Genomic DNA, 22,525 nt, shown 5'->3' with positions numbered 1-22,525 from the left:
TTAACAAGTCTGTGTCCCTGAGTAATGGTTCTCTGTCCCTAAGTAACTTTTCTCTGTCCCCAATTATCGTTTCTGTGGCCCTAACTCTGTCCCTGTCCCTAGTACAGAGCGGTCTGCCTCTGTTCAATAACTGCAGGCAAATGAAGAATTCCAAAATGGCCGCTATTTATAGCTCGACCATTACACAGTGCTGGCTGGCTGGCTGCTGATTGGCTGATGCGATCACATGTAGTTGAGGAATGCATTATGGGTCAGCGCGCCTTGTCTGCGCGCCTTCCCAGACATCCCCGCTCCGTCGCCGCACATGTCAGCCGCCATTTTCTGAAAAATTTCGATTCGCGCGTCCGAATTAGGCTATTTTTCGGATTCGGCACGAATCGAAATTTTTCCGATATTCGACTCGAATTCCACTTCGGATACTTCGATTCGCTCATCTCTAATGGTAACCTTATCATATATACAATTTTATATGTTTTGCCTACAATTACTCTTTAAGGCATGGTATTATACCAACTGCTCACATAAGACAGTGGTCTCCAAACTACGGCCTGGGGGATGCTTGCTTTTACCTGGCCCTTGGGCCACTATTCCTCCCACTGTCAGCAATGGTGTAGCACAGTTCCTGCCCTTGACACCTACAATGAGGCACTATTCCTCCCACTGACACCAACGATGGGGCACTATTCCTTACACTGACACCAACGATGGGGCACTATTCCTCCCACTGACACCAATGATGGGGCACTATTCCTTACACTGACACCAACGATGGGGCACTATTCCTTACACTGACACCAATGATGGGGCACTATTCCTCCCACTGACACCAATGATGGGGCACTATTCCTCCCACTGATACCAATGATGGGGCACTATTCCTTCCACCGACACCAAAGATGGGGCACTATTCCTTCCACCGACACTAACAATGGGGACACTATTCCTTCCACCAACACCAACGATGGGGGCACTATTCCTTCCACCGACACCAACGATGGGGGCACTATTCCTCCCACTGACATTAACGATGGGGCACTATTCCTTCCACTGACACCAACAATGGGGGCACTATTCCTTCCACCTACACCAACGATGGGGCACTATTCCTTCCACCGGCACCAGCGATGGGGGCACTATTCCTCCAACTGACACCAACGATGGGGCACTATTACTTTAACCAACACAAATGATGGGGGCACTATTCCTTCCACCAACCCCAATGATGGGGCACTATTCCTCCCACTAACACCAACAATGTAGGTACTATTCCTCCCACTGACACCAACGATGGCGCACTATTCCTCGAACTGACACCAATGATGGGGCACTATTCCTTCCACTGACACCAGCAATGGGGCAGTATTCCTTCCACTGACACCAATGATAGCGCACTATTCCTCCCACTGACACCAATGATGGGGCACTATTCCTTCCACCGACACCAACAATGGGGGCACTATTTCTTCCATCGACACCAACGATGGGGGCACTATTCCTCCCACTGACACCTACAAGGGGCACACTGTTTACTCCCACTGACACCAAGACATTTTCTACTCCAGCTGGCCACAGTCTGGCCCTCCTGAAGTTTGAAGGACAGCAAACTTGCCCTTTGTTTAAAAAGTTTGGAGACCCCTGCTATAAGAAGAGTGTGATACGATATTATCAACACAACATCAGGAGCCACAGCACACCATTATTACATAATAATTCATTTTGCACAAGTTACCCAAATGTCAAAGGGCCCTTTGATACTGGCAGCTATGACAAGGGAAAAAGAAAAGTACTGACAGTAATATTATCCTGGGAGATGTTTACCCTTTGAATCAATTTGCATCATATAACCAGATGCAGTCTTATATTCCCTTCGGTTTAATTACCTGCAGTGTATAAAATAGCTGTCAGCTACACTTTGTGACAGTGCTGCAAGTGATCGTCCATGTGTTATCTGCTTGGAATGATGTCTCGCCTGATAGCTGTTGGCATCTGAGAAAGCAATACAAAAAAGAACCTCATTTTGGGTGCCTCCACCCTTCCAAAGCCAATTTCTCCATTGATCACATTAACTGTCAGCCTCTACACGAGCGACTACCATAGACCATCAGTTGAACTTTAAAGCTTCTCTAAGGGCAGACAACTCGCATCACATACAGGGACGTCTGTTATCCATGAAAAGTCTGGTTGTCCATTTCTTTGTTTCAGCACGCTCTACATGACTGTTTTCTACTTTTTTGGCCTGACAATGAATAATTTAAGATGATCTTCAGCTTTGAGACCAATGAAGACCAAAACATTACAACAGTGACGTCGATTCCTTCTTTTGTTATATAGTCAATCTGGTATTTGTATATACTGAATGTCTCTTATATAATGCCAATATAATGATTAAGGTTTTCACTTGCATGTAATATTTCTAGAACCGGAAGTCTTCTCTTGTAGGTTGCACCGGAGAAACATATTACAACATCTCTTGTCTAAGAAGGCATCGCCTTGTGTGTAACACTAACAGAATGAAGAAGGTCTTGCGTTGTGGGTGGCACTGATATCTTAAGGCCTCCTTACAGGTGCAATTTTCCAAAATCTTCTCCAAAGCATTGAGGTTTTTAAATGCACTGAAGGTCTCCACCTATGAATAAAAGGGTCTACAGAAGGGTAGAGTATCTGGAGCTGCATGAAAGAATATTAATATGATGGTCTTCTTCTGAGTACATTTCTAGCAGGTAATAGAAGGTATAGCATAATTAATTTTGAAAAGTCACCTACATGGCCTACAGAGTGGAGATGTTCTTCTGCTACAATGACATGACTGGGTTGTGCAGTAGTATTTGCCTGCTGTTCTGTAAGACTTGGGTATTTTATATAGTTTTTATGGATGCCTTGGACTGTCTGGAGCCTATGCATGGTTGCCACTTGCCGGTTGTTCCTATCAATGGGTACCTGAGGCAGTCAGGAGATCTGGTGATTGGAGGAACTTTTCCTCTTCACGTGGACAGAAGCTATTCTGAAAACACATTTACCAGCAAGCCAGAGGACCTCAAATGCAAGCTGTAAGTCTGTAACTTTTACTAAATAAATTATTTGCTAAACATTAAAAAAAATAACTACATTAAATATGAAGCCACTAGTGGGACAAGTCTATCCTTTTAGTTGAGTATGTGATTGGCCAAGAACATTTAGAGCATGCTGGTGGGATAGTTCAGGTGGGTTTAGACTAGGATCTGAACAGGTCTGAGCTCATTTCTAGAAGAAACATAGGAAAATGCGCCTCGTTTTACCATATCATCAGGGGTGTATTAACCGCAAGGCAAACAAGGAACTTGCCTAGGGAGGCTTTTTTTCAGGGGGGCAGCAGCTCCCCCCAGAAGATGGGATGAAATAAGGGACACGCGTACCATGGGAACCAGGTGGGATCCGAGAGAGGCTGAAGGCAGCTTGATGGTGTATGTAGAGCCTGGCTCTTGTTCCCGGGGATGTCCGGAGCTGTGAAGATGAGTGTCTGTCTTTCGCTGGGGGGGTAGTGGAAGGCTCTCCTGAGTGGGGGGCAGGGCTGTTGTTGGTCAATGTCAGGCTTTCTCCACAGGAGGGGGAAGGGGGGTTGTGTTGGTTGGTGTCTGTGAGGGCAGACAATTTTTTAGCACGTATCATGCCTACCTTTTGTGTTAGTTCAGCCTTTAAATGAAATTTAAAGTAGCACCCAAAGCGATTCATGCCATCCTGCATATAAGCCAGAACCTTCTTCCCAACAGTGCACATTTCCAATTTTGTGGATGAGGGGAAGTACTTGTTTCATCCTCTTTCCTGTAATGATCAAGGTGTATTCAGCATACCATCCATCCTACCTTATATGAAGGACTGGTGAAATCGCTCTGGACGCTACTTTTATTGGCCAGAATTTTCAGAGGGTACACTTGGCCTATAGGTAGGTCATTTAAACAAAGTTCAACTTCACTGCACCATGATTTGTAACCTACTGGGGACATTTGACTGCACTGGTAATTGTTGGGGATGCAACAGCATGTACTATATACAGTATTGTGTGTTAATATCACTTGACCAGTAGATGGCACTGCACACTAAGGTTACCAGTTGTGCATATCTGTAAAACTTGTTGGTTCTCTCTCTTCTCTCTCTCTCTTTATAACCAAGATGTCTGCTGTTACAGTTTGCTGAATGTTTTGTATGTTTGCAACTTAAGCCACATAAGTAAACCAAGTTCTGCCTCATCACAAGCTACTAGTGTCTTCTCTAACACATAACCAACAGTAATTTAATTTTAAAGGTGAACTACCCTTTGAAAACAATGAGTCATTGTATTAGTATGTAAGTACATCTCATTCAAGGACTGGAAGGACTAGTTTGCAATAAAAAGGGAGGGAAAACCGGGGGAGGGGAAACCCACTGGAGCAGAAGTCCTAATGAGAACAAACAGCAGCTAGAAAAAGTATATTTATTATCAAAATTGAACACAATGGAAAAGGCAGACGGACTCCACCTAACACGGAGATTAAAATTAAATGACAACGTTGTCATATAAAAGACAACCCATGTTCCGGGATCCCGTCCCCTCTGGCATGCACACATTTCCACACAGAACAGACAGCCTCTAAAGAGGAATAGAATAGCTGTCTTACATGGAAATGATAGAGCAGTGGAAAGATGAAGACAGGAATCGAGTCAGAAGAGAAAAAATGTTGAATGGATATAGTTCAGAAAAGAAATGTAAATTTTTCATTATTTATATCCCCCACCTCCGCCCTCCTTCTTCACCCTCCCCCCTTCCTCAGCCTCCCATCCCCCCTCCCTCTCCCACTCTTCGTTTTCTCTCTTCTCCTTTCCACCATACATTTCTATTATTTCTAAGACCATTTCAAGGGGTATCCACATATATTTCACTTTTTCTCTATACTCTTCCCATTTTTTCCACTTTATATTATACATCTCCATCTTGTCTATATGCATGTAATACAGTTTTTCTGTCCCGCAAATCTGATTCATTCTGCCCATCCAATCCTCCTCTGTTGGCGCCTCTTTTTTTTTCCAAAACCTAGGTATCAAGCTCTTCGCTGCACTCAAATAATGCCATATCCCTGAGACTTTATATAATTTCACTGGAAGCTCTGTGATATGGAGAAGACACAACTCTGGGTCTAATCCAATATTAATTTCAGTGATTTTCCTTACTATATGAACTATTTTCCGCCAAAACACCTGTATTCTTGGACACCCCCACCATATAACAAATAATTTATGCTAATAGGAAGATATTGTTAGAATGTCTTTTTAATTGAAATGTGAACGTGATTTGTATTTGAATTGATAAATGAATAAACATTTATAAAAAAAACAAAAACAAAAAGAAAAGAAATGTAAAGGCAACATAAACAGCAATGTCAGTACTCAAGAAATACCCTAAATACTGAGTATGTATATATAATACAGAGTCTCGGTATATGTACAAATCATATATGATGTAGCAGCACAGGGCTGGTTAGGGCAGAGATGTCCAATGGAATGAGTAGAACTGGATGTAATGCACAATAGCGCCCCAGGTTGGGGGTAGAAGGTCACTGTATACTGCCAGTTTCTCCACTCATGCAGAGATGGGTGATGCACCTGGATTGGCGCTTTATAGACAATGGAGAGGCATTGCGTAAAAAGAAATAGCGAGCGCCCTCAAATATAAATGGAAAGACGCTATGCACAAAAAGGTAACCAATAACACCTTATATCATAAATTGTATACAAGAAGGTGCAGATTGGCAACCCCCCTCTGAAGACGTGCTTGAGTACGATACGCGTCAGGAGGAGCCACATCACGCCGTGACGTCACACCGCCGGAGCAACGTGGAGCTCCGACGGCCATCTTTTGAAATAGTACGGTTAGTCCCTGTGTGATCACTGCTATTTCTATATACCCTATGATGCATCTTATCTGAATGATTCAATAAAATGTCACCATTACCTACTACACTATGGGCGTATCCTTGTTCCAACCCCCTGGGTGAGCTCTTTAAATTCACAGATACATTACCTCCGGACGGATCATACATCCATAGTGGAAATCTGCCTACCCAGGGAGCAATACCAGGTTAACCCCTTATAGGGGAACCCCGGTGGACGTGGATCACCTGTAAAGCCCTAAGGATCCTGTCTGACGATCCATCATCCCTTAGAGGGAAGACCTTCTAGTTCTTGACCCCGCTTTTGATGACATCTGGATTATTAATATAAGGCGCATTATATATGCGCGTCCGGTGAGTGCGCATTACTTACATCACCATTCGCACAGACACCAGGTCCAGATTTACCAGAGCACAAGAGTTACCTTTGAACTGTCTTACTCAATAAGTGTACTGTTCTTATTTTTATTTTTATGAATTATTCTGGATATTTTTATTGATATATTGGCATTTTAATGGGGAGGCATTGGATGACTATGATCTACAGATCACACAGTAGATATGAAAATCTTGGGTAGTTGAAAGGACACCATGCCGAGCTGCTGTGAACCAGATGGGATCCTATAGAGATGACATATACACAGAGTCCAGCAGGGTACAGTTGAGGTATATTGTGTGAATACTTTTTGGTCCTGAGGACACCACCGTGGAATTTGGTGAGTCAACTAACCACTTAAAATATTTGAGATTTCCCTTTCTTGGGAACATATCCTTACGGGGCATCCCAATTTTTTTTTATGTTATTTTTCTCTGGAAGAACTAGTTAGACACATAAAAATCCATGCATCCTATAAAATAAAAAAAATCTGATAGTAAATACTTCCATTGTCCCACATGTTGTACAGGATAGCCACGTGTTCAGAAATGATACATTGAAATCATGGATGTGCATCAACTGGATAAAGCTGGACATTAACCTTTTTTTATGCTATATGAAATATATATAAAGAGCATAATTATTTTTATTCATTTCACTAGCCTTGAACTTGATAATTACCAGAGCATGCAAGCCATGATCTATGCCATAGAGGAGATTAACAAGGATCCAGACCTTCTTCCCAATATCACCCTGGGCTACCAGATCTTCGACACTTGTACTGTACTCAGACGAGCAGCAGAAGGAACTCTGTGGATGTTATCTGGAGGAAAAGAAAGCATTCCAAATTATCGGTGTGAACAAACAGGCACTTTTGCTGGTATCGTTGGTGACTCTGGGTCTACACGCTCCATCCTAATGGCACATATTTTAGGTCTTTATAGATATCCACAGGTACAAAATAATACTTTTCTTAAAACTGAACTCTGGGCAGATATAAAAGATACACCTTAATCCCACTATGTATTCATTAATACATCATTACATGTATTCTCATAATGCAAGCAATGTACATACCTAAATTTAAAGATACACCTTAGCCACTTGCCCTCCGGAGGATTTCCCCCCCTTCATGACCAGGCCATTTTTTGTGTTATGGTGCTGCGTTACTTTAACTGTCAATTGCGCGGTCATGCAACACTGCTCCCAAATGAAATTGATGCCCTTTTTTCTCACAAATTGAGCTTCCTTTCGGTGGTATTTGATCGCTTGTGCGTTTTTTTATTTTTTTGCGCTATAAGCAATAAAACCGACAAAGAAAAAAACATAACCAGGCCATTTCTTGCATTACACGGCTCTGTTACTTTAACTGACAATTGTGCGGTCATGCAATGCCGCACCCAAATTACATTTAGATCCTTATTTTTCACACAAATTGAGCTTTCATTCAGTGGTATTTGATCGCTTGTGCGTTTTTTTATTTTTTTGCGCTATAAGCAATAAAACCCGACAAAGAAAAAAACATGACCAGGCCATTTCTTTCATTACGCCGCTGTGTTACTTTAACTGACAATTGCGTGGTCATGCAACGCCGCACCCAAATTACATTTCGATCCTTTTTTTTCCCACAAATTGAGCTTTCATTCGGTGGTATTTGATCGCTTGTGCGTTTTTTATTTTTTGCGCTGTAAGCAAAAAAACCCGACAATTTTGAGAAAAAAATAAAGACTTTTGACTATTTGCTATAAAACATGTCCAGTAAAAAAAATCTAATTTCATCATAAATTAAGACCAAAATGCATTCTGGTCCGTGTCTTTGCTAAAAAATCCCAATAAGTGTAAAATAATTGGTTTATGTGAAAGTTATACCGTTTACAAATGGCGATATATATACTGGGATTTTTTGTTTTCTACTAGCAATGGCGACGATCAGCAACTTTTAGCAAGACTGCGGCGGACATTCTGACACTGGGAGGGAACTAACTTGGTGTCACTTGCACCCTAGTGACACCAATACAGTGATCAGTGCTAAAAAAAAAACCACTGACACTGTACTAATGGCACTGGGCAGGAAGGGGTAATGTGAGGGGCAATAAAAGGGTTAACTGTGTGTAGGGAGTGTTTTACTATTTTTTTTATTATTTTGTATTATTAAAAAAATACTTTCATCAGAGCAGTGCACTGTTTTGTTTGTTTTTTTACACTTTGCTTTGAAGGAGCAATAAAGATTATTATAAATATAAGGTGCAGCGCTATACCTAAGTGCACTAAATAAATAAATATAAAGTGCAAAATAACTATTCAAAGTGCTCTAAATATTACCACAAGGTACTATACTTTATGTGCAAAAATAAAATGCTGTGCAACCCGTGTATTACAAAAGAATACAAATAAAGTGCAATTAGTGACAAACCAAATCACTGCAACATTTGTTGTACATATTAATGAATCCAAATAAATTGTTTTTATAAAATAAATAAAAATAAAAAAGTGTCCAAATGCAACAAAAACACTTTTCAATCTTCATGCATGTGTCACACGTGTCCACACTGTGTGAATCCAAACTTTAGCCGTGATGGCCCCTCACCTCCTTGTCACGACCCCACAGGGTCAGCTCGCTTAAAACAGGACACCACTTATTAGTAGCTCACCAGGACCTCACCCGCCTCTTATACTCTCTCAGCAGTCTCCTCCACGATTCATATACAGACACAAAAGAGACTCACATAGTGTAATCCTGTTCTAATTTGTGTAGTAAATGTAAAATAAAATTGCCCACTCACATTTGTGTTCATCTCCTCATAAGCCTTCAATCCCCCATGCTATGAATCTCCTGCATGGGTATTTCAATAGAGGGATTTCAAATATGGCCGCCACGCCGGAAATGACGTCACCGCGCTCCCAGAATCCTCCTCGCATACCGACGCGTTGCATCACGGTAACACGTGACTTCCTCAGGGGAAGACTGCTGAGAGAGTATAAGAGGCGGGTGAGGTCCTGGTGAGCTACTAATAAGTGGTGTCCTGTTTTAAGCGAGCTGACCCTGTGCGGTCGTGACAAGGAGGTGAGGGGCCATCACGGCTAAAGTTTGGATTCAAACAGTGTGGACACGTGTGACACATGCATGAAGATTGAAAAGTGTTTTTGTTGCATTTGGACACTTTTTTATTTTTATTTATTTTATAAAAACAATTTATTTGGATTCATTAATATGTACAACAAATGTTGCAGTGATTTGGTTTGTCACTAATTGCACTTTATTTGTATTCTTTTGTAATACACGGGTTGCACAGCATTTTATTTTTGCACATAAAGTATAGTACCTTGTGGTAATATTTAGAGCACTTTGAATAGTTATTTTGCACTTTATATTTATTTATTTAGTGCACTTAGGTATAGCGCTGCACCTTATATTTATATGTATTCACTCATGTTGGTAAGGAGTATTGTGTCAGCAGCTTGGTGAATAGGGCCCCATTTCTAGCGCAGGAAGTTCTTGCATTCAAATAAAGATTATTGCTCTTGCAATGCAATGCTTGCTTTGAACTGTCAACAATGGGTGAAGTTCAACATACTAGTGATCTGTGATTAGCTACAGCTGATCACATGGTACAGGGTGCTGTTATTGGCCCATGTACTATGTGAGAGCTGTGGGCCAACCACAGCTCACTAGGAAGGGAAGCAGAGCTGTTATGAATCATATTGATTCATAACAGCTTTGCTAGCATTGTGATCATGTGATCGCATAGGGATCACATGACCACCAGGTCCCATTTACCGGGATCCACATTCCACTGTATCCGAAGGACCAGCGGTCGCTCTGCCAGTAGCTGCTGCCCATCCGCATTAAAGTACTGCAGACAGTCGGAAAGTGGATAAAAAGCTGTAAAATGTTCATTAATTTTATTGTCATACCTGCCATTTGGACTCCCCAGAAGCCAGGCCGAAAAATCCCAGTTAGAAACTTCCACATTCCATCTTGTTTCTAGTATGGGAAAACCATTGGACACTCACATCCAGAATAACAGGAGTGAAAAACTATTATTTTCATGTCCTAGCAACAAGGCAGGATATAGGGGTTGCTAACTGTGAGTTTTTCACCTATTTTTCAGGCAAATGGCCTACAGGTATGACAAGAACATTGAAATCCTACTAAGCTTTTCCTCTTTCCTTATGGGCCATATTTATTTATTTAAGGTTTTAGAATTTAAAAGACTCTCTTCCATGTAAATGCAAGTCAACTTATCTGGGAAGACCCCATCCCATGACTTGAAAAAAACATACTGTGGGATTCATGGTTTTTGAAGAATACTGCATGGTGATGTCACCCTTGCCTAGGTGAGCCCACTGGGGGCCAGATATAATATGAGTGTTTTTAACTTTTTCCTTACAGTGTTGATGTTTAATACCTTTTACTTGCCATTTCTTAATCAGGTTGTGGTGGGCTTCCCGAGAAACGTGATCCTCTTTAACTTACATTACATCCTATATGTACATTGGTTCAGCCAAATTACCATGGATTACATTACATTACATCAAGTTTATATAGCGCGAAAGGGTTTGCTCAGCGCTGTACTATAGAGGGGGGGGGGGGACAATACATGAAACAGCACAGTAACTACAAACAGCACACGAGGGGTTAGAGGGCCCTACTCTTTCGAGCTTACAATCTAGGAGGGAGGGGGTAGTGGTACAGGAGGAAGTGGCTGTGGGGGATGGAGTGCTACGAGGAATGAAGGAGAACAGCACTTAGGTGAGGGTGGGGTAGGCTTCCCTGAAGAGGTGGGTTTTCAGGGAGCGCCGGAAGGTGAGGAGGGAAGGTGACAGTCTGATGGATTGGGGTAGTGAGTTCCAGAGGATGGGGGAGGACCTGGAGAAGTCTTGCAGACGTGCGTGGGAGGAGGAGACCAGGGAGCAGGATAGAAGGAGGTCCTGTGAGGAGCGAAGGGTACGGGTAAGGTGGTACCTGGGAATCAGTTTGGTGAGGTAGTCAGGGGCAGTGTTGTGAATGGCTTTGAAGGTCAGAGTCAGTAGTTTGAATTTGATGCATTGGGCGATAGGGAGCCAGTGGAGGGAGAGGCAGAGGGGGGTGGCAGAGGTGGAGCGGTTGGTGAGGTGGATGAGTCTAGCCGCTGAGTTGAGGATGGTCTGAAGCGGGGAGAGCCTGCACTGGGGTAGGCCGGTGAGGAGGGAGTTGCAGTAGTCGAGGCATGAGATAATCAGGGAGTGTACGAGTAGTTTAGTGGTGTCTGGGGTAAGGCAGGTGCGTATTTTGGCGATGTTGCGAAGGTGGAGCCTGCATGTGTTTGTAAGTGATTTGACCATGGATGAACGTTTCCTTATTTCTCCAATATGTCTAATAGGATTCCTGTCATTTTTAAATCCACAGATAAGCTACTTTTCAACCAGTCCGACTCTCAGCAACAGAAAAATATTTCCTTCTTTCTTTCGTACCATACCTAGTGATGCATTTCAGTCCCGAGGTCTTGCTAAGTTAATCCTGTATTTTGGTTGGTCATGGGTTGGCTTTCTAGCAAGCGATAATGACTATGGTCAACTAAGTCTCCAGGTGGTAAAGCAGGAATTAATCAATGCTGGTGCGTGTGTAGCTTTCATCGAAACAATTATGACTGGCCAGGCCAACAGGAATGCTCCACACATTGTCAAAGTTATCAAGGGGTCAACAGCCAAAGTGGTGGCAGTGTTGTCCTCCAACTCAGACTTTTTACCGGTCGTAGAAGAGCTAGCAAGACAGAACGTGACTGATAGAATCTGGATAGCCAGTGAATCGTGGTCAACCTCTGCTCTACTATCTAAAGAAAAGTATCGGCAAGTCTTGATGGGAACTGTTGGGTTTACTGTCCATGGAGGGCAGTTGCCAGGATTTGCGGAGTATCTTTACAGCTTACACCCATCAAAAGCTCCAAATGATTCTTTTATAGTAGAGTTTTGGGAGCAGATTTTTCCTTGCAAATGGACTGACCACCTGAATTCAGATGACAGAACAAGTAAGAAAACAGCACATGACTGCACTGGAGAAGAAAATCTGGGGAAGTCAGTGCTGAAAGTTGATTTTGGAATAACCTTTAATGTCTACACTTCTGTTTATGCATTTGCATGGGCCTTGCACAGTCTGCTTCACTGCCAGCCAGGAAAAGGCCCATTTCATAATAGATGTGCAAACATTTTGTCATTTGAACCTTGGCAAGTACGTTATTTGTATTTTTCACAGTCAATTGATTATATGTTTTGTTTATTTTGCTCTAAATCCCCCTCTTCTTCATGTTCTTTTCCAGCTACTCCATTATATTAAAACAACAAGGTTTCAGACTAAAGACAAGACCAGCATATTTTTTGATGACAGTGGGGATCCTCCAGCCCTTTATGATATTGTGAACTGGCAGATAAGTTCTACTGGGTCCTTGGAGCAAGTTGTAGTAGGAAGTTATGACTCCAGCTCCACAGATGGGAACACCATGAGTCTAGGCCATGCTGGCATTGTATGGGTTAATAACAAAACAACGGTACGATTGCACCAGGTGCAAAAAAATTACTCATGCTATGAAGATGTTTCTTCTTTGTTTTTTGACTGTATAGTTTACAAAAATTGACATCTCCAGTGTCCCTGCCCTTGAAGAACTTCTAAAATGTTGTCACCACCACAGTCATACAAACACTCAAAAACAGTACGGTCAAATACCAGCTTGAAGGAAAATGGTTCTGTGTCAGTTTTATTTTAGTGATTTGTTTATGGCCGGCTCACTCCGGGATTGCACAGGAACTCAACACACTTTCCTGTGTGATTCCTGTGTGTTCCTGTGAAGCGCACTTTTTCAGCCTAGTCATTTGAATGGACTGAAATAGCACCATAGCATGGAGACAGTAGTGCACACAATAATATTTAATTTTTTAAATGTGTCAAACCAAAATGCATGGTACTGGGGTGCCTGCAAACACACTGTGTTTGTGATCTGTGTTCGGGGTCCCATTAATAGTACATTGGCACTCTCAGCAGATCGCAAAGGAAGTGCATTTTGAGCATGGTGCAGGAAACACCCATCCAATGCGCCTTTCCCATGCTGCATTCTGATGTGAAGAATAACAGCTATACCCTTGGCTAGGAAAGATTTTGGGACCATGCAGTTGTGAAATCACTATGGCAAATGCATTGAAAAATGTAAAAGTAAGGAACCTCAAGAACCAGAATTTATGACCAGTAGAGGTGTTGGGTGGTCATTTAGGGGTTGAAAATAATACAAAAGGGAGGATTGAAGAACATTTTTTTCTGACCAGTTTTTACAAAGCAGTAGAGTAGTATTGTAAGTCTTGCCCTGAGCGTCAAATGAATACACCCCAACCACATTTTGAAGTCCACTTTTACCTTTGGCTAAATTTGAGTTCCCTTTTGAGAGGGTTGCTATGGATCGGGTCAGGCCATTGTCAGACTGCTAGGGGGCACCAGCTTATATTGGTAGCTTTGACTATGCCACCAGCCATCCAAGAGCAATCCCTCTCAAAAACACTTCCTCTAAAATAGATGTTTTCCATCTTTTCTGATTCTGGTATACCTAAATAAAATTTGATAGGCCTAGGAACCTTTTTCATAACCAAAAAAACTGTGTCAGCTGTTGAAAATCATTCGCCTTACCTCCTTATACCAACCCCAAACTTGTGGTTGAGCAGAATGATTCAACAGAACCATGAAAGGTATACTGAGAGGTTTTGCAAAAACTTCAGAAGACAAGAAAAAATATAAAAAATATGATACATATCTAGTGCCTAAGGTAGATGAAAGTTTGGGTCCCTAAATAAAGGGTATTCACTGGTTCCGTTAACAGTAAAGGCAAAGTAAAAAAGCCCAGATGGGTTGTAACAGAATGTTGTCCTCCCTTTTGGCTTAAATGGGATTCTTAAGCCCCACAAAGCAAATGCTTCAGAATATCTACAGCAGATGATATTTCCATTTTTAGTTTTGACTGGTATTCTCCCCACACAAGGTCCAGACAGTTCGAAATAATTTTGACACAATAGGCCTTGTAGCCCGGTATATACGATTGGACGAAGTGGGTTAATAAACTGCTAAGACTGGACAACACTGGCTTGGGCCAGTGTCAAAAAACAGGTTAAAGCTTGTCTAGGGGTTGTAAGATACTACCAGAGGTTTGTGCCCAACTTTGCTATTATGGTAACTCCACTTATGGATTTCACCAAGTCCATGTCCACCATGGTGAAATGGCAGAGAGAGCTTTTCGGAAGCAGAAGATAGTTTTTTGTAAAGGTCTATTGTTAACCACTCCCTAGTGTCAGTCAATAATTTTTTGTACAAAGCAATGGCTCTTATGTTAGCTTGGGAGCAATCCTTTCCCAAGAAAGGAATAGGGAAGAACAGCCTGGGGCTTACCTCAACTGGTTTGTAGAGAGGAACTATTCAATAGTGGAAATGGAGTGTCTGGTCATTGAGGTATTACCTTTTGAGCAGGTGGTTCTGATTATTTATAGACTATTCTCCTCTAAGGTGGATGCCTCGGAACAATACAAGGGTTACAGGATGGTTTCTCGCTCTGTAAAACTTACAACTCTATGTATAACACAGGCCAGGAACCCAGCAAATGAATTCTAATGGGCTGACATACTTCCGCTGTAAGCTGGCAAAATGTGGTCTTTCCAAGAGGTCTGAATAGATGGGGAAAGTATGTGAGGCACTGGCTGGTGTCATTGTGGATGGTGTGTTTATGACAACTAGGTTTCTCACATACACATAGTGAGGTGCTTTATAGCTGATTTGGAGAAAACAAACATCTCTCATAACTGGATCTGTCCTGGGTATCGGAGTGCGAATGCTACCATTGCTTGGTCCACATTCTACCTGGTAGCCCTATTATTAGTATCAGCTATCCAGGGGCCTTTGTATATATATCTGATGCTCAGGATTCTCTCCTTCTCTCTCTCTCTCTCTCTCTCCAGAACTCTAAAAAATATGAGCGTTGCTAGTTTGTTTTTGGAAACGCATTAGAGGGGGATATCCTGTTAATCAGGAACTGAGCTAAGTTTTGTTAGTGGCTATGGACTATACCTACCTATATCTATACAAAGCCCTCCAGCATTTACACTGTGTTCGTTTGCTGTCCTGGTGAATAAATGTGCAGGACTTACTTGGAATGTTCCTTGGTATCGTGTATCGTGCATAGTTTACCACTGCCAATACCAGTTAAGCATTTCTCCCTTGCCAAAAAAAATCTTTTATATAAATATATATATATATATATATATATATACACACACAATACTGTATATTGCCAAAACTATTGGGACACCCCTCCAAATCATTGGATTCAGGTTTTCCAATCACCTCCATGGCCACAGGCAACAGGTGTATAAAATCAAGCAGCTAGGCATGCAGACTGCTTCTACAAATATTTGTGGAAGAATGGGTCATGCTCAGAAGCTCAGTGAATTCAAACGTAGTACCATGATAGGTTGCCACCCTGTGAAATAAGACCATCCATGAAATTTCCTTCCTACGCTCAACTGTTAGTGGTACTATAACAAAGTGGAAGCAACTGGGAACAACAGCAACTCAGCCACAAAGTGGAAGGCCACATAAAATGACAGAGGGGGGTCAGCGCATGCTGAAGAACACAGTGTGCATGCGCCAACTGTATGCAGAGTCAATAGCTAAAGACCTCCAAACTTTGTGTGGCCTTCAGATTAGCACAACAGTGCATAGAGAGCTTCATGGAATGGGTTTCCCTTTCCGAGCAGCTGCATCCAAGCCTTACATCACCAAGTGCAATGCAAAGTGTCGGATACAGTTGTGTAAAGCACGCCACCACTGGACTCTAGAGCAGTGGAGATGTGTTCTCTGGAGTGACGAATCAGGCTTCTCTGTCTGGCAATCCAATGGACATGTCTGAGTTTGGTGGTTGCCAGGAGAACGGTACTTGCCTGACTGCTTTGTATAAAGTTTGGTGGAGGGGGGATTATGGTGTGGAGTTGTTTTTCAGGGGTTGGTCTTGGCCCCTTAGTTCCAGTGAAGGGAACTATTAAAGCGTCAGCATACCAAGACATTTTGGACAATTTCATGCTCCCAACTCTGTGGGAACAGTTTGGAGATGGCCTCTTCCTGTTCTAATATGAATGTGCACCAGTGCACAAAGCAAGGTGGATGAGCGAGTCTGGGGTGGAGGAACATGACTGGCTTGCAGAGTCCTGAGCTCAACCCGATCAGGGGTGGACTGACCATTTGGAAACTCGGGCACTGCCCGAGGGCCCGGGGTCTGTAGGGGGCCCCATGAGATGCTCCTGGTACCTTTTTCATATTCTTTTTTGGAGTTTTGGCAAGGACATAGGGGCCCCATGATCCCCTATTGCCCGGGGGGCCCCATGAGTTGTCAGTCCGCCCCTGCCTGGTACCTTTTTCATATGCTTTTTTGAGTTTGGGCAAGGACACAGGGGCCCCATGATCCCCTATTGCCTGGGGGCCCCATGAATTGTCAGTCTGCCCCTGAACCCGATAGAACACCTTTGGGATGAATTAGAGAGGAGACTGCAAGCCAGACCTTCTCGGTTGACATCAGTTCCTGACCTCACAAATGAAAAATGGTCAAACATTCCCATAGACACACTCCTAAACCTTGTGGACAACCTTCCAAATAGAGTTGAAGCTGTTATAGTTGCAAAGGGCGGGGCCAACTCAAAACTGAACCCTACGGACTAAGACTGGGGTGGCATTAAATTCATGTGCACGTAAAGGCATGCATCCAAATACTTTTGGCAATATAGTGTGTATATATATATATATAGACACTTGAACATCACACTTATATAAGCTTCTCTGACATCCTTTCCTAACACCATGGCCAATATTAGTGAGGTTGCCTCCACACCACTCCCCTTTAACAGTCTCCACTTTTCTAAGAAGGCTCTCCACAAGATTTTGGAGCTTGTCTGTGGGAATTTGTGCCCACTTATTTACAAGAGCATTTGTGAGGTCAGATAACGATGCTGGATGAGAAGACTTCTTCTCCCAAACAAAAACCCACTAAATTAGTAATCTTGCTGCAAAATAACTTTAGTCATAATCACTCTGCTCATTCTTAACCTCTAGGAAATTCATGCATGCAAAGGGAGAACATAAAGATGGGATCCAGATTAGAGCCGAAAACAGAATCCTGTTGTGACAGGGCACATATGCAGCCCACTCACCCACCATTGTGCCCCAACACAAGCCTCTAAAAAATAGATCCTTTGCTGTAACCATATATTATTAGAAGTAGAACCTTTATCAGCTTTTTTTATATTACTGTCTGTGTTCCACTGGGGAGCTATACTGTAACCTCTCTTCTCATGTCACAGTATGCTCCAAAAGAACATCCGCCGCTCCAAACGCCATTGTTCCCCTCAACTCAGGTGCCAGCTGTGGGAGCTTCTTCCATTCCATTCTCACATCAATGGCATCTACTGGAAACCTCTGCGCCAAAAACTGACATGCTTTTAGACATCCGCTCCATGTCTCTGTCTACAGTCAATATGGAGGTGTTAGTTTGGGGCAGAGCCTTCGCCATAATGTAATTGATAAAATAGTATGTAAAGTCACAATAACAAGTGCGTCTATGTTCTACCAGCAAAGAACACTGCTGGCACAATTAGCAGTATGTGATGGCACTAACTCTGACCCCCCAATACATTTATATAGGAGAACACACATGGGGTCTTCAATATCCTGGCATTGGAAAATTTTGCTGTAGACACACAACACAAGCAACATTCCAGTAGTATTCTTCAGAGTACTACATACTGTATATGGCAATCAAATGACCACCCAGCACTTATTAGAGTCTCAGCTTTATAGCTTGTATGAAATGCAAGTGACCGTTCCTGGGAGGTCATTGGGACAGATAGTCAAAGGAAATGTTCTGAATGAAGAGAATGACAGCATGGCTGTAAGCAGGTGCAGTAAGCTAGTCTGCCACTAAGTGGCTCTATCCCAAGTTAGTGTGTTTTAGGGAATTAAGAAGTTAGGTCTTAGGTCCTCTTTTAGACAAGGTCTTCATGTACTGATGTCATGGCACACATAAAAGCCAGGATTGGAGGAGCTCCAAGCACCTATGCAGATGTAGTCAGCTACTGTACTGGCCCTGCATAGGGCAGAAACCCTTGGGTGAGTCCAATACCCAGACGAGCTAGCTGTAGTCACCCTTTGTCTCTAAACATGGTCTAATTCGACTGGGAGTGGGATGCAACAGACATTTTAGGCCAGTCCTGTGTTCTTTGGTGTGTGTACTAATGCCCCCTGAGACTTCTAGTGACACCTGGATGAAGTTTACATCATCTAGAGGTGCAGCTGCAGCAGTCCTGTCTCTGAAATGACTTGAAGGGAGTCATGAGCTGGATGCACAAAACCTAATGGGCAATTCAGAACCCTCTGAGTGAGTACTGATAGCTCTGGGGAATGAGAGAGTAACATCAGGGAGCTGGGTCCCAACACTGTGGTGCTCCCAAGGAGACGAGAGGAATATTAAGGGAAGATGGTCTAACAGTGAGTTGCAATATGCTGCTTTCACAATTGATTGCTATGGACCATCCACTATATGTGATTGGAAAACTATACCAAGCAACTCCACATTATCATTATGTCTATGTGATGTGTCAAAGCCACCTTCGAAGAGTGACAGTAAAGTGCAGAAACTATAACTTTGTGTGGATGTTAACTTGAATTTAAATGCTAATGGTTGGGGATGTTATGGGAATGCCTATTGCAAGGAGTAGGAACAGTATGGCTGAGGCTCTAAGCCATAGCTGTGGGTTGTTGTTCTATCCATGAGGAAATGTGGTGGTCTTGTCTTAGCCAATGCAGAGAGTGCCAGTTTGCTCTAATGCCAGCCAGCCTCACCAGCTGCTTATACTCACGTTATCTTCACCATTGCTCTATGTAAGACATCTCAACTGAAAGCTTACACATGTTCTGCTGGGGAGGCCTATTTAAAGTGAACCTGTTGTTATGCCCTTCATTGGCAAAATATAGGTTCATCTAAACAATACATAAATAAATAAATAAAATAAAATAAAAGTTGGCTGTTCACCTGAGCAGACAACACTTTGGAAGCTCTCAAAAAAGCTGGATCCCACCTAGATGGCTACTCACAACACACTGGACTTTATATTGGAACACTATAAAGTGTTATTTTTTTCCTTGATTTTGCTCCTTGCACCTGTAATGAGAAGCATCTTTCACTACTCCATATGACATCATCACCCGGCTTGTAAAATCCTTATAGAGACTGATGGGATGGCACTTCCCATGGATATAGGCAAGCCCACAGAGGAGCTTCCAGAAGCCTATTTCCACATAGTGTGTGGGCAGGTTCAGGTCAGGGGCGGACTGACCATTTGGAAACTCGGGCACTGCTCGAGGGCCCGGGATCTGTAGGGGGTCCCATGAGATGCCCCTGGTACCTTTTTCATAGGCTTTTTTGAGTTTGGGCAAGGACACAGGGGCCCCATGATCCCCTATTGCCCGGGGGCCCCATGAGCTGTCAGTCCGCAACTGGTTCAGGTTGTTTTGTTGGGAAAGAAATCAATGCATGATGTGGAGAGGGACAAAGAAGGTTGGGGGATAGATGATGCTCTGTAGTCCAGGAGGCAGGACTGACTTAGGGTTCCAGAGCAGAAAGGACACTATGTTGGCAGCCTAGTCAGGAAACTTGGCTCACACTGGATTGCTGGCAGATTAACAAGTATTTCCCTGTACTTGCAAAGTTCTTAAAAGGTATAAAACATGGGGAGATGTATTGCAGTGATGTACTGAATATGTTTTAATATTGCCATGAAATGTGCTATAATTTCAGTGTGCATCTTTGTGAATGGCTGGTCGAAGCCTGTCCTAACAGAGGCAAATGGTTGATGTACCAACTTCATTCCATAACTTTTGGTAAAACAGCATAAGTGCTTAATTATGTTGAATGGCAGGGTGTACCCACATGTTAGCAGTCAGATTCTGCTGCATTTTTTAGGACCTGTTTTCTGATTCATTTATACATACTCTATTTATTTTCTTTAAGGTTCCACCATCAAAATGCAGTTCTAGCTGTCCTCCAGGATTTATGAAGGTGACCATTCCTGAAAAACCCAGCTGCTGTTACCAGTGTGTACCATGTCCTCAGGGACAAATCTCCAATGAAACAGGTGCTTTGTAAGATTATGCTTAGGTTTCTACACGCAAGCTGTATTTTTTATGATACTGACACTATCTTAATTTTCTAGATGCTGTCATTTGCCAGCCTTGTCCCTGGGATATGTGGCCCAATCTCCAACAAGATGCATGTTTGCCAAGGACCATTGAGTTCCTCTCCTACAGTGAAGCACTTGGCATTAATTTGGCTACTATTGCTATATTCTCCTCTGTTGTCCCACTTGGAATTTTGGGAATTTTCATCCATTATAGAACCACACCAATAGTGCGAGCCAACAACTGGTCTTTAAGCTGTCTTCTGCTCATATCTTTGTGCTTCTGCTTCCTTTGCTCATTGACATTTATTGGATACCCACAATTAGATAAGTGCCTTCTTCGCCAAGTAACCTTTGGTTTGGCCTTTTCATTGTGTATCTCTTGTGTTCTAGCCAAAACTCTTACAGTTGTCATTGCCTTCAAAGCCACCAAGCCAGGAAGTCAGTTAAGAAAGTTTACTGATGTAAGAGTATCCTATTCACTCTTTGTCCTTTGTTTACTAATCCAAGTATCCATCTGTGCGACTTGGCTTTCTTCTTCACCTCCCTTTCCAGAGTTCGACTCTAACACCCAGTCAAAAGTGATTATTTTGAGTTGCAATGAAGGCTCTCCTATAGCATTCTGGATCATGTTAGGATACCTTGGTCTCCAAGCCACCATCAGTTTTATTGTTGCTTTCTTGGCTAGAAGATTACCTGACAGCTTCAATGAGGCAAAGTTTATTACCTTTAGCATGTTGGCTTTCCTCAGTGTTTGGATATCCTACATCCCAGCCTCTCTCAGCTCACGAGGAAAGTATATTGTGGCCACAGAGATCTTTGCTATCTTATCTTCTAGCTGGGCTCTTTTGGTTTGCATTTTCCTGCCAAAATGTTTCATCATATTGTTTCGACCAGATATGAACTCTAAAGGACTATTGATGAGGAAAAACTGTGGCTGAAAACCAAACATGTAGACATCTATCTCATGCGGGACTGCAGTTATGTAATCATAGTTTGTGTCAAATTAGGGTAGACTTTAGTGAAAAGCAGGGAGCCAATCACGCAAGCAAAGGGTGATTTTGGCAGGGAGTTCTGCTTATTAACTGTTTACAGAAGGAGTTCCTACATTGCATGGAATTGACATTTGCTTTTTTTTTTTGCACAATTTTAGAAAATAAAAACATTTACGGAATAAACTAATTAAAAGTTAATATGCTTTCTGGATCAAATGCAAAGCATCACACTCACCTCCTCCCTAATCCAGCCACCACTGAAATTTTTTTAAGCACATTTATGGTCAAAATTCAAAATCAATTTCAATTATTTCTAGCCTACTCCTATTAATCTGAACGGTCTTGAAGATTGTAAATTTACTTTGTAAAGATCCCTACACATTTACTTCCTTGAATTCTGGGACCTGTAGTCACTATGTCCCGTGAGTAGGCACTGCTGTGTTACATATTTCACAGAGCCTGCATTCTGAACTACAGAGGTGATGAGAGGAGGAGTTTCAGGAAGGGAAGTCACTACTGGGCTTACTGCTTGCTTGGCTGTTTCAATGTTGATGTTATAATTTCATAAAATGTAAGTGTATGATGTGACCATACATTTTTTTTATTACATTGGCCCAGGCTTCCCATGCTTTTTTCTTACTGTAGTTTACCTATAAGCCCTAACAGTGGCCAGAATTTGGTAAGTTTGGGTTTTGCATCAGGGGTTGCAATTGTGACCCCACCCATGCTCTAGGGGGGGCCATGCTGCCTGCCTCTCACATTATGTTTTGTGTCACTGTGCCTGTGTGTGGGCTGCGGGGTTATCAAAGAGGCCAGTGTGTAATGGAACAGTCCATTCCCCTTATTATTATTATTATTATTATTATTATTATACAGGATTTATATATTATTATTATACAGGATTTATATGGCGCCAACAGTTTGCTCAGCGCTTTACAATATAACGGGAGACAATACAGCAACAATACAGTTCAATACAAGAGGGTTAGGAGGGCCCTGATCCTGGGAGCTTACAATCTAGGTGCCAG

At 42.5% G+C, this 22,525-nt stretch overlaps 1 protein-coding gene across 1 annotated transcript; it reads left to right on the top strand.

The window, feature by feature from the left end:
- Window positions 1-2,763: 2,763 nt before the first annotated feature.
- LOC149448945 (extracellular calcium-sensing receptor-like) lies at window positions 2,764-21,604 on the top strand. The gene is made up of 6 exons (XM_089694003.1): window positions 2,764-3,047; window positions 6,939-7,230; window positions 11,666-12,484; window positions 12,573-12,800; window positions 20,337-20,460; window positions 20,539-21,604. The coding sequence occupies exons 1-6, from the start codon at window positions 2,764-2,766 to the stop codon at window positions 21,441-21,443; spliced, it is 2,652 nt and encodes an 883-aa protein (XP_089550129.1). The 3' UTR covers window positions 21,444-21,604.
- The last annotated feature ends 921 nt before the right edge of the window (window positions 21,605-22,525 follow it).

Source organism: Staurois parvus, unplaced genomic scaffold, assembly GCF_062004578.1.
Source record: "Staurois parvus isolate SC_StPar_1 unplaced genomic scaffold, SC_StPar_1.0 ptg000647l, whole genome shotgun sequence".
In the NCBI taxonomy this organism is placed as follows: domain Eukaryota; kingdom Metazoa; phylum Chordata; class Amphibia; order Anura; family Ranidae; genus Staurois; species Staurois parvus.
The sequence above is the reverse complement of the archived record's forward strand: the minus strand, read 5'-3'. Positions and strand labels throughout refer to the sequence as shown.

Coding starts and splice junctions, on each gene's coding strand:
- LOC149448945 (XM_089694003.1), top strand. CDS start 2,764: ATGGCCTACAGAGTGGAGATGTTCTTCTGCTACAATGACATGACTGGG. Junction 12,801..20,336: donor GGGTTAATAACAAAACAACG/GTACGATTGCAC, acceptor ATTTTCTTTAAG/GTTCCACCATCAAAATGCAG. Junction 20,461..20,538: donor ACAAATCTCCAATGAAACAG/GTGCTTTGTAAG, acceptor TTAATTTTCTAG/ATGCTGTCATTTGCCAGCCT.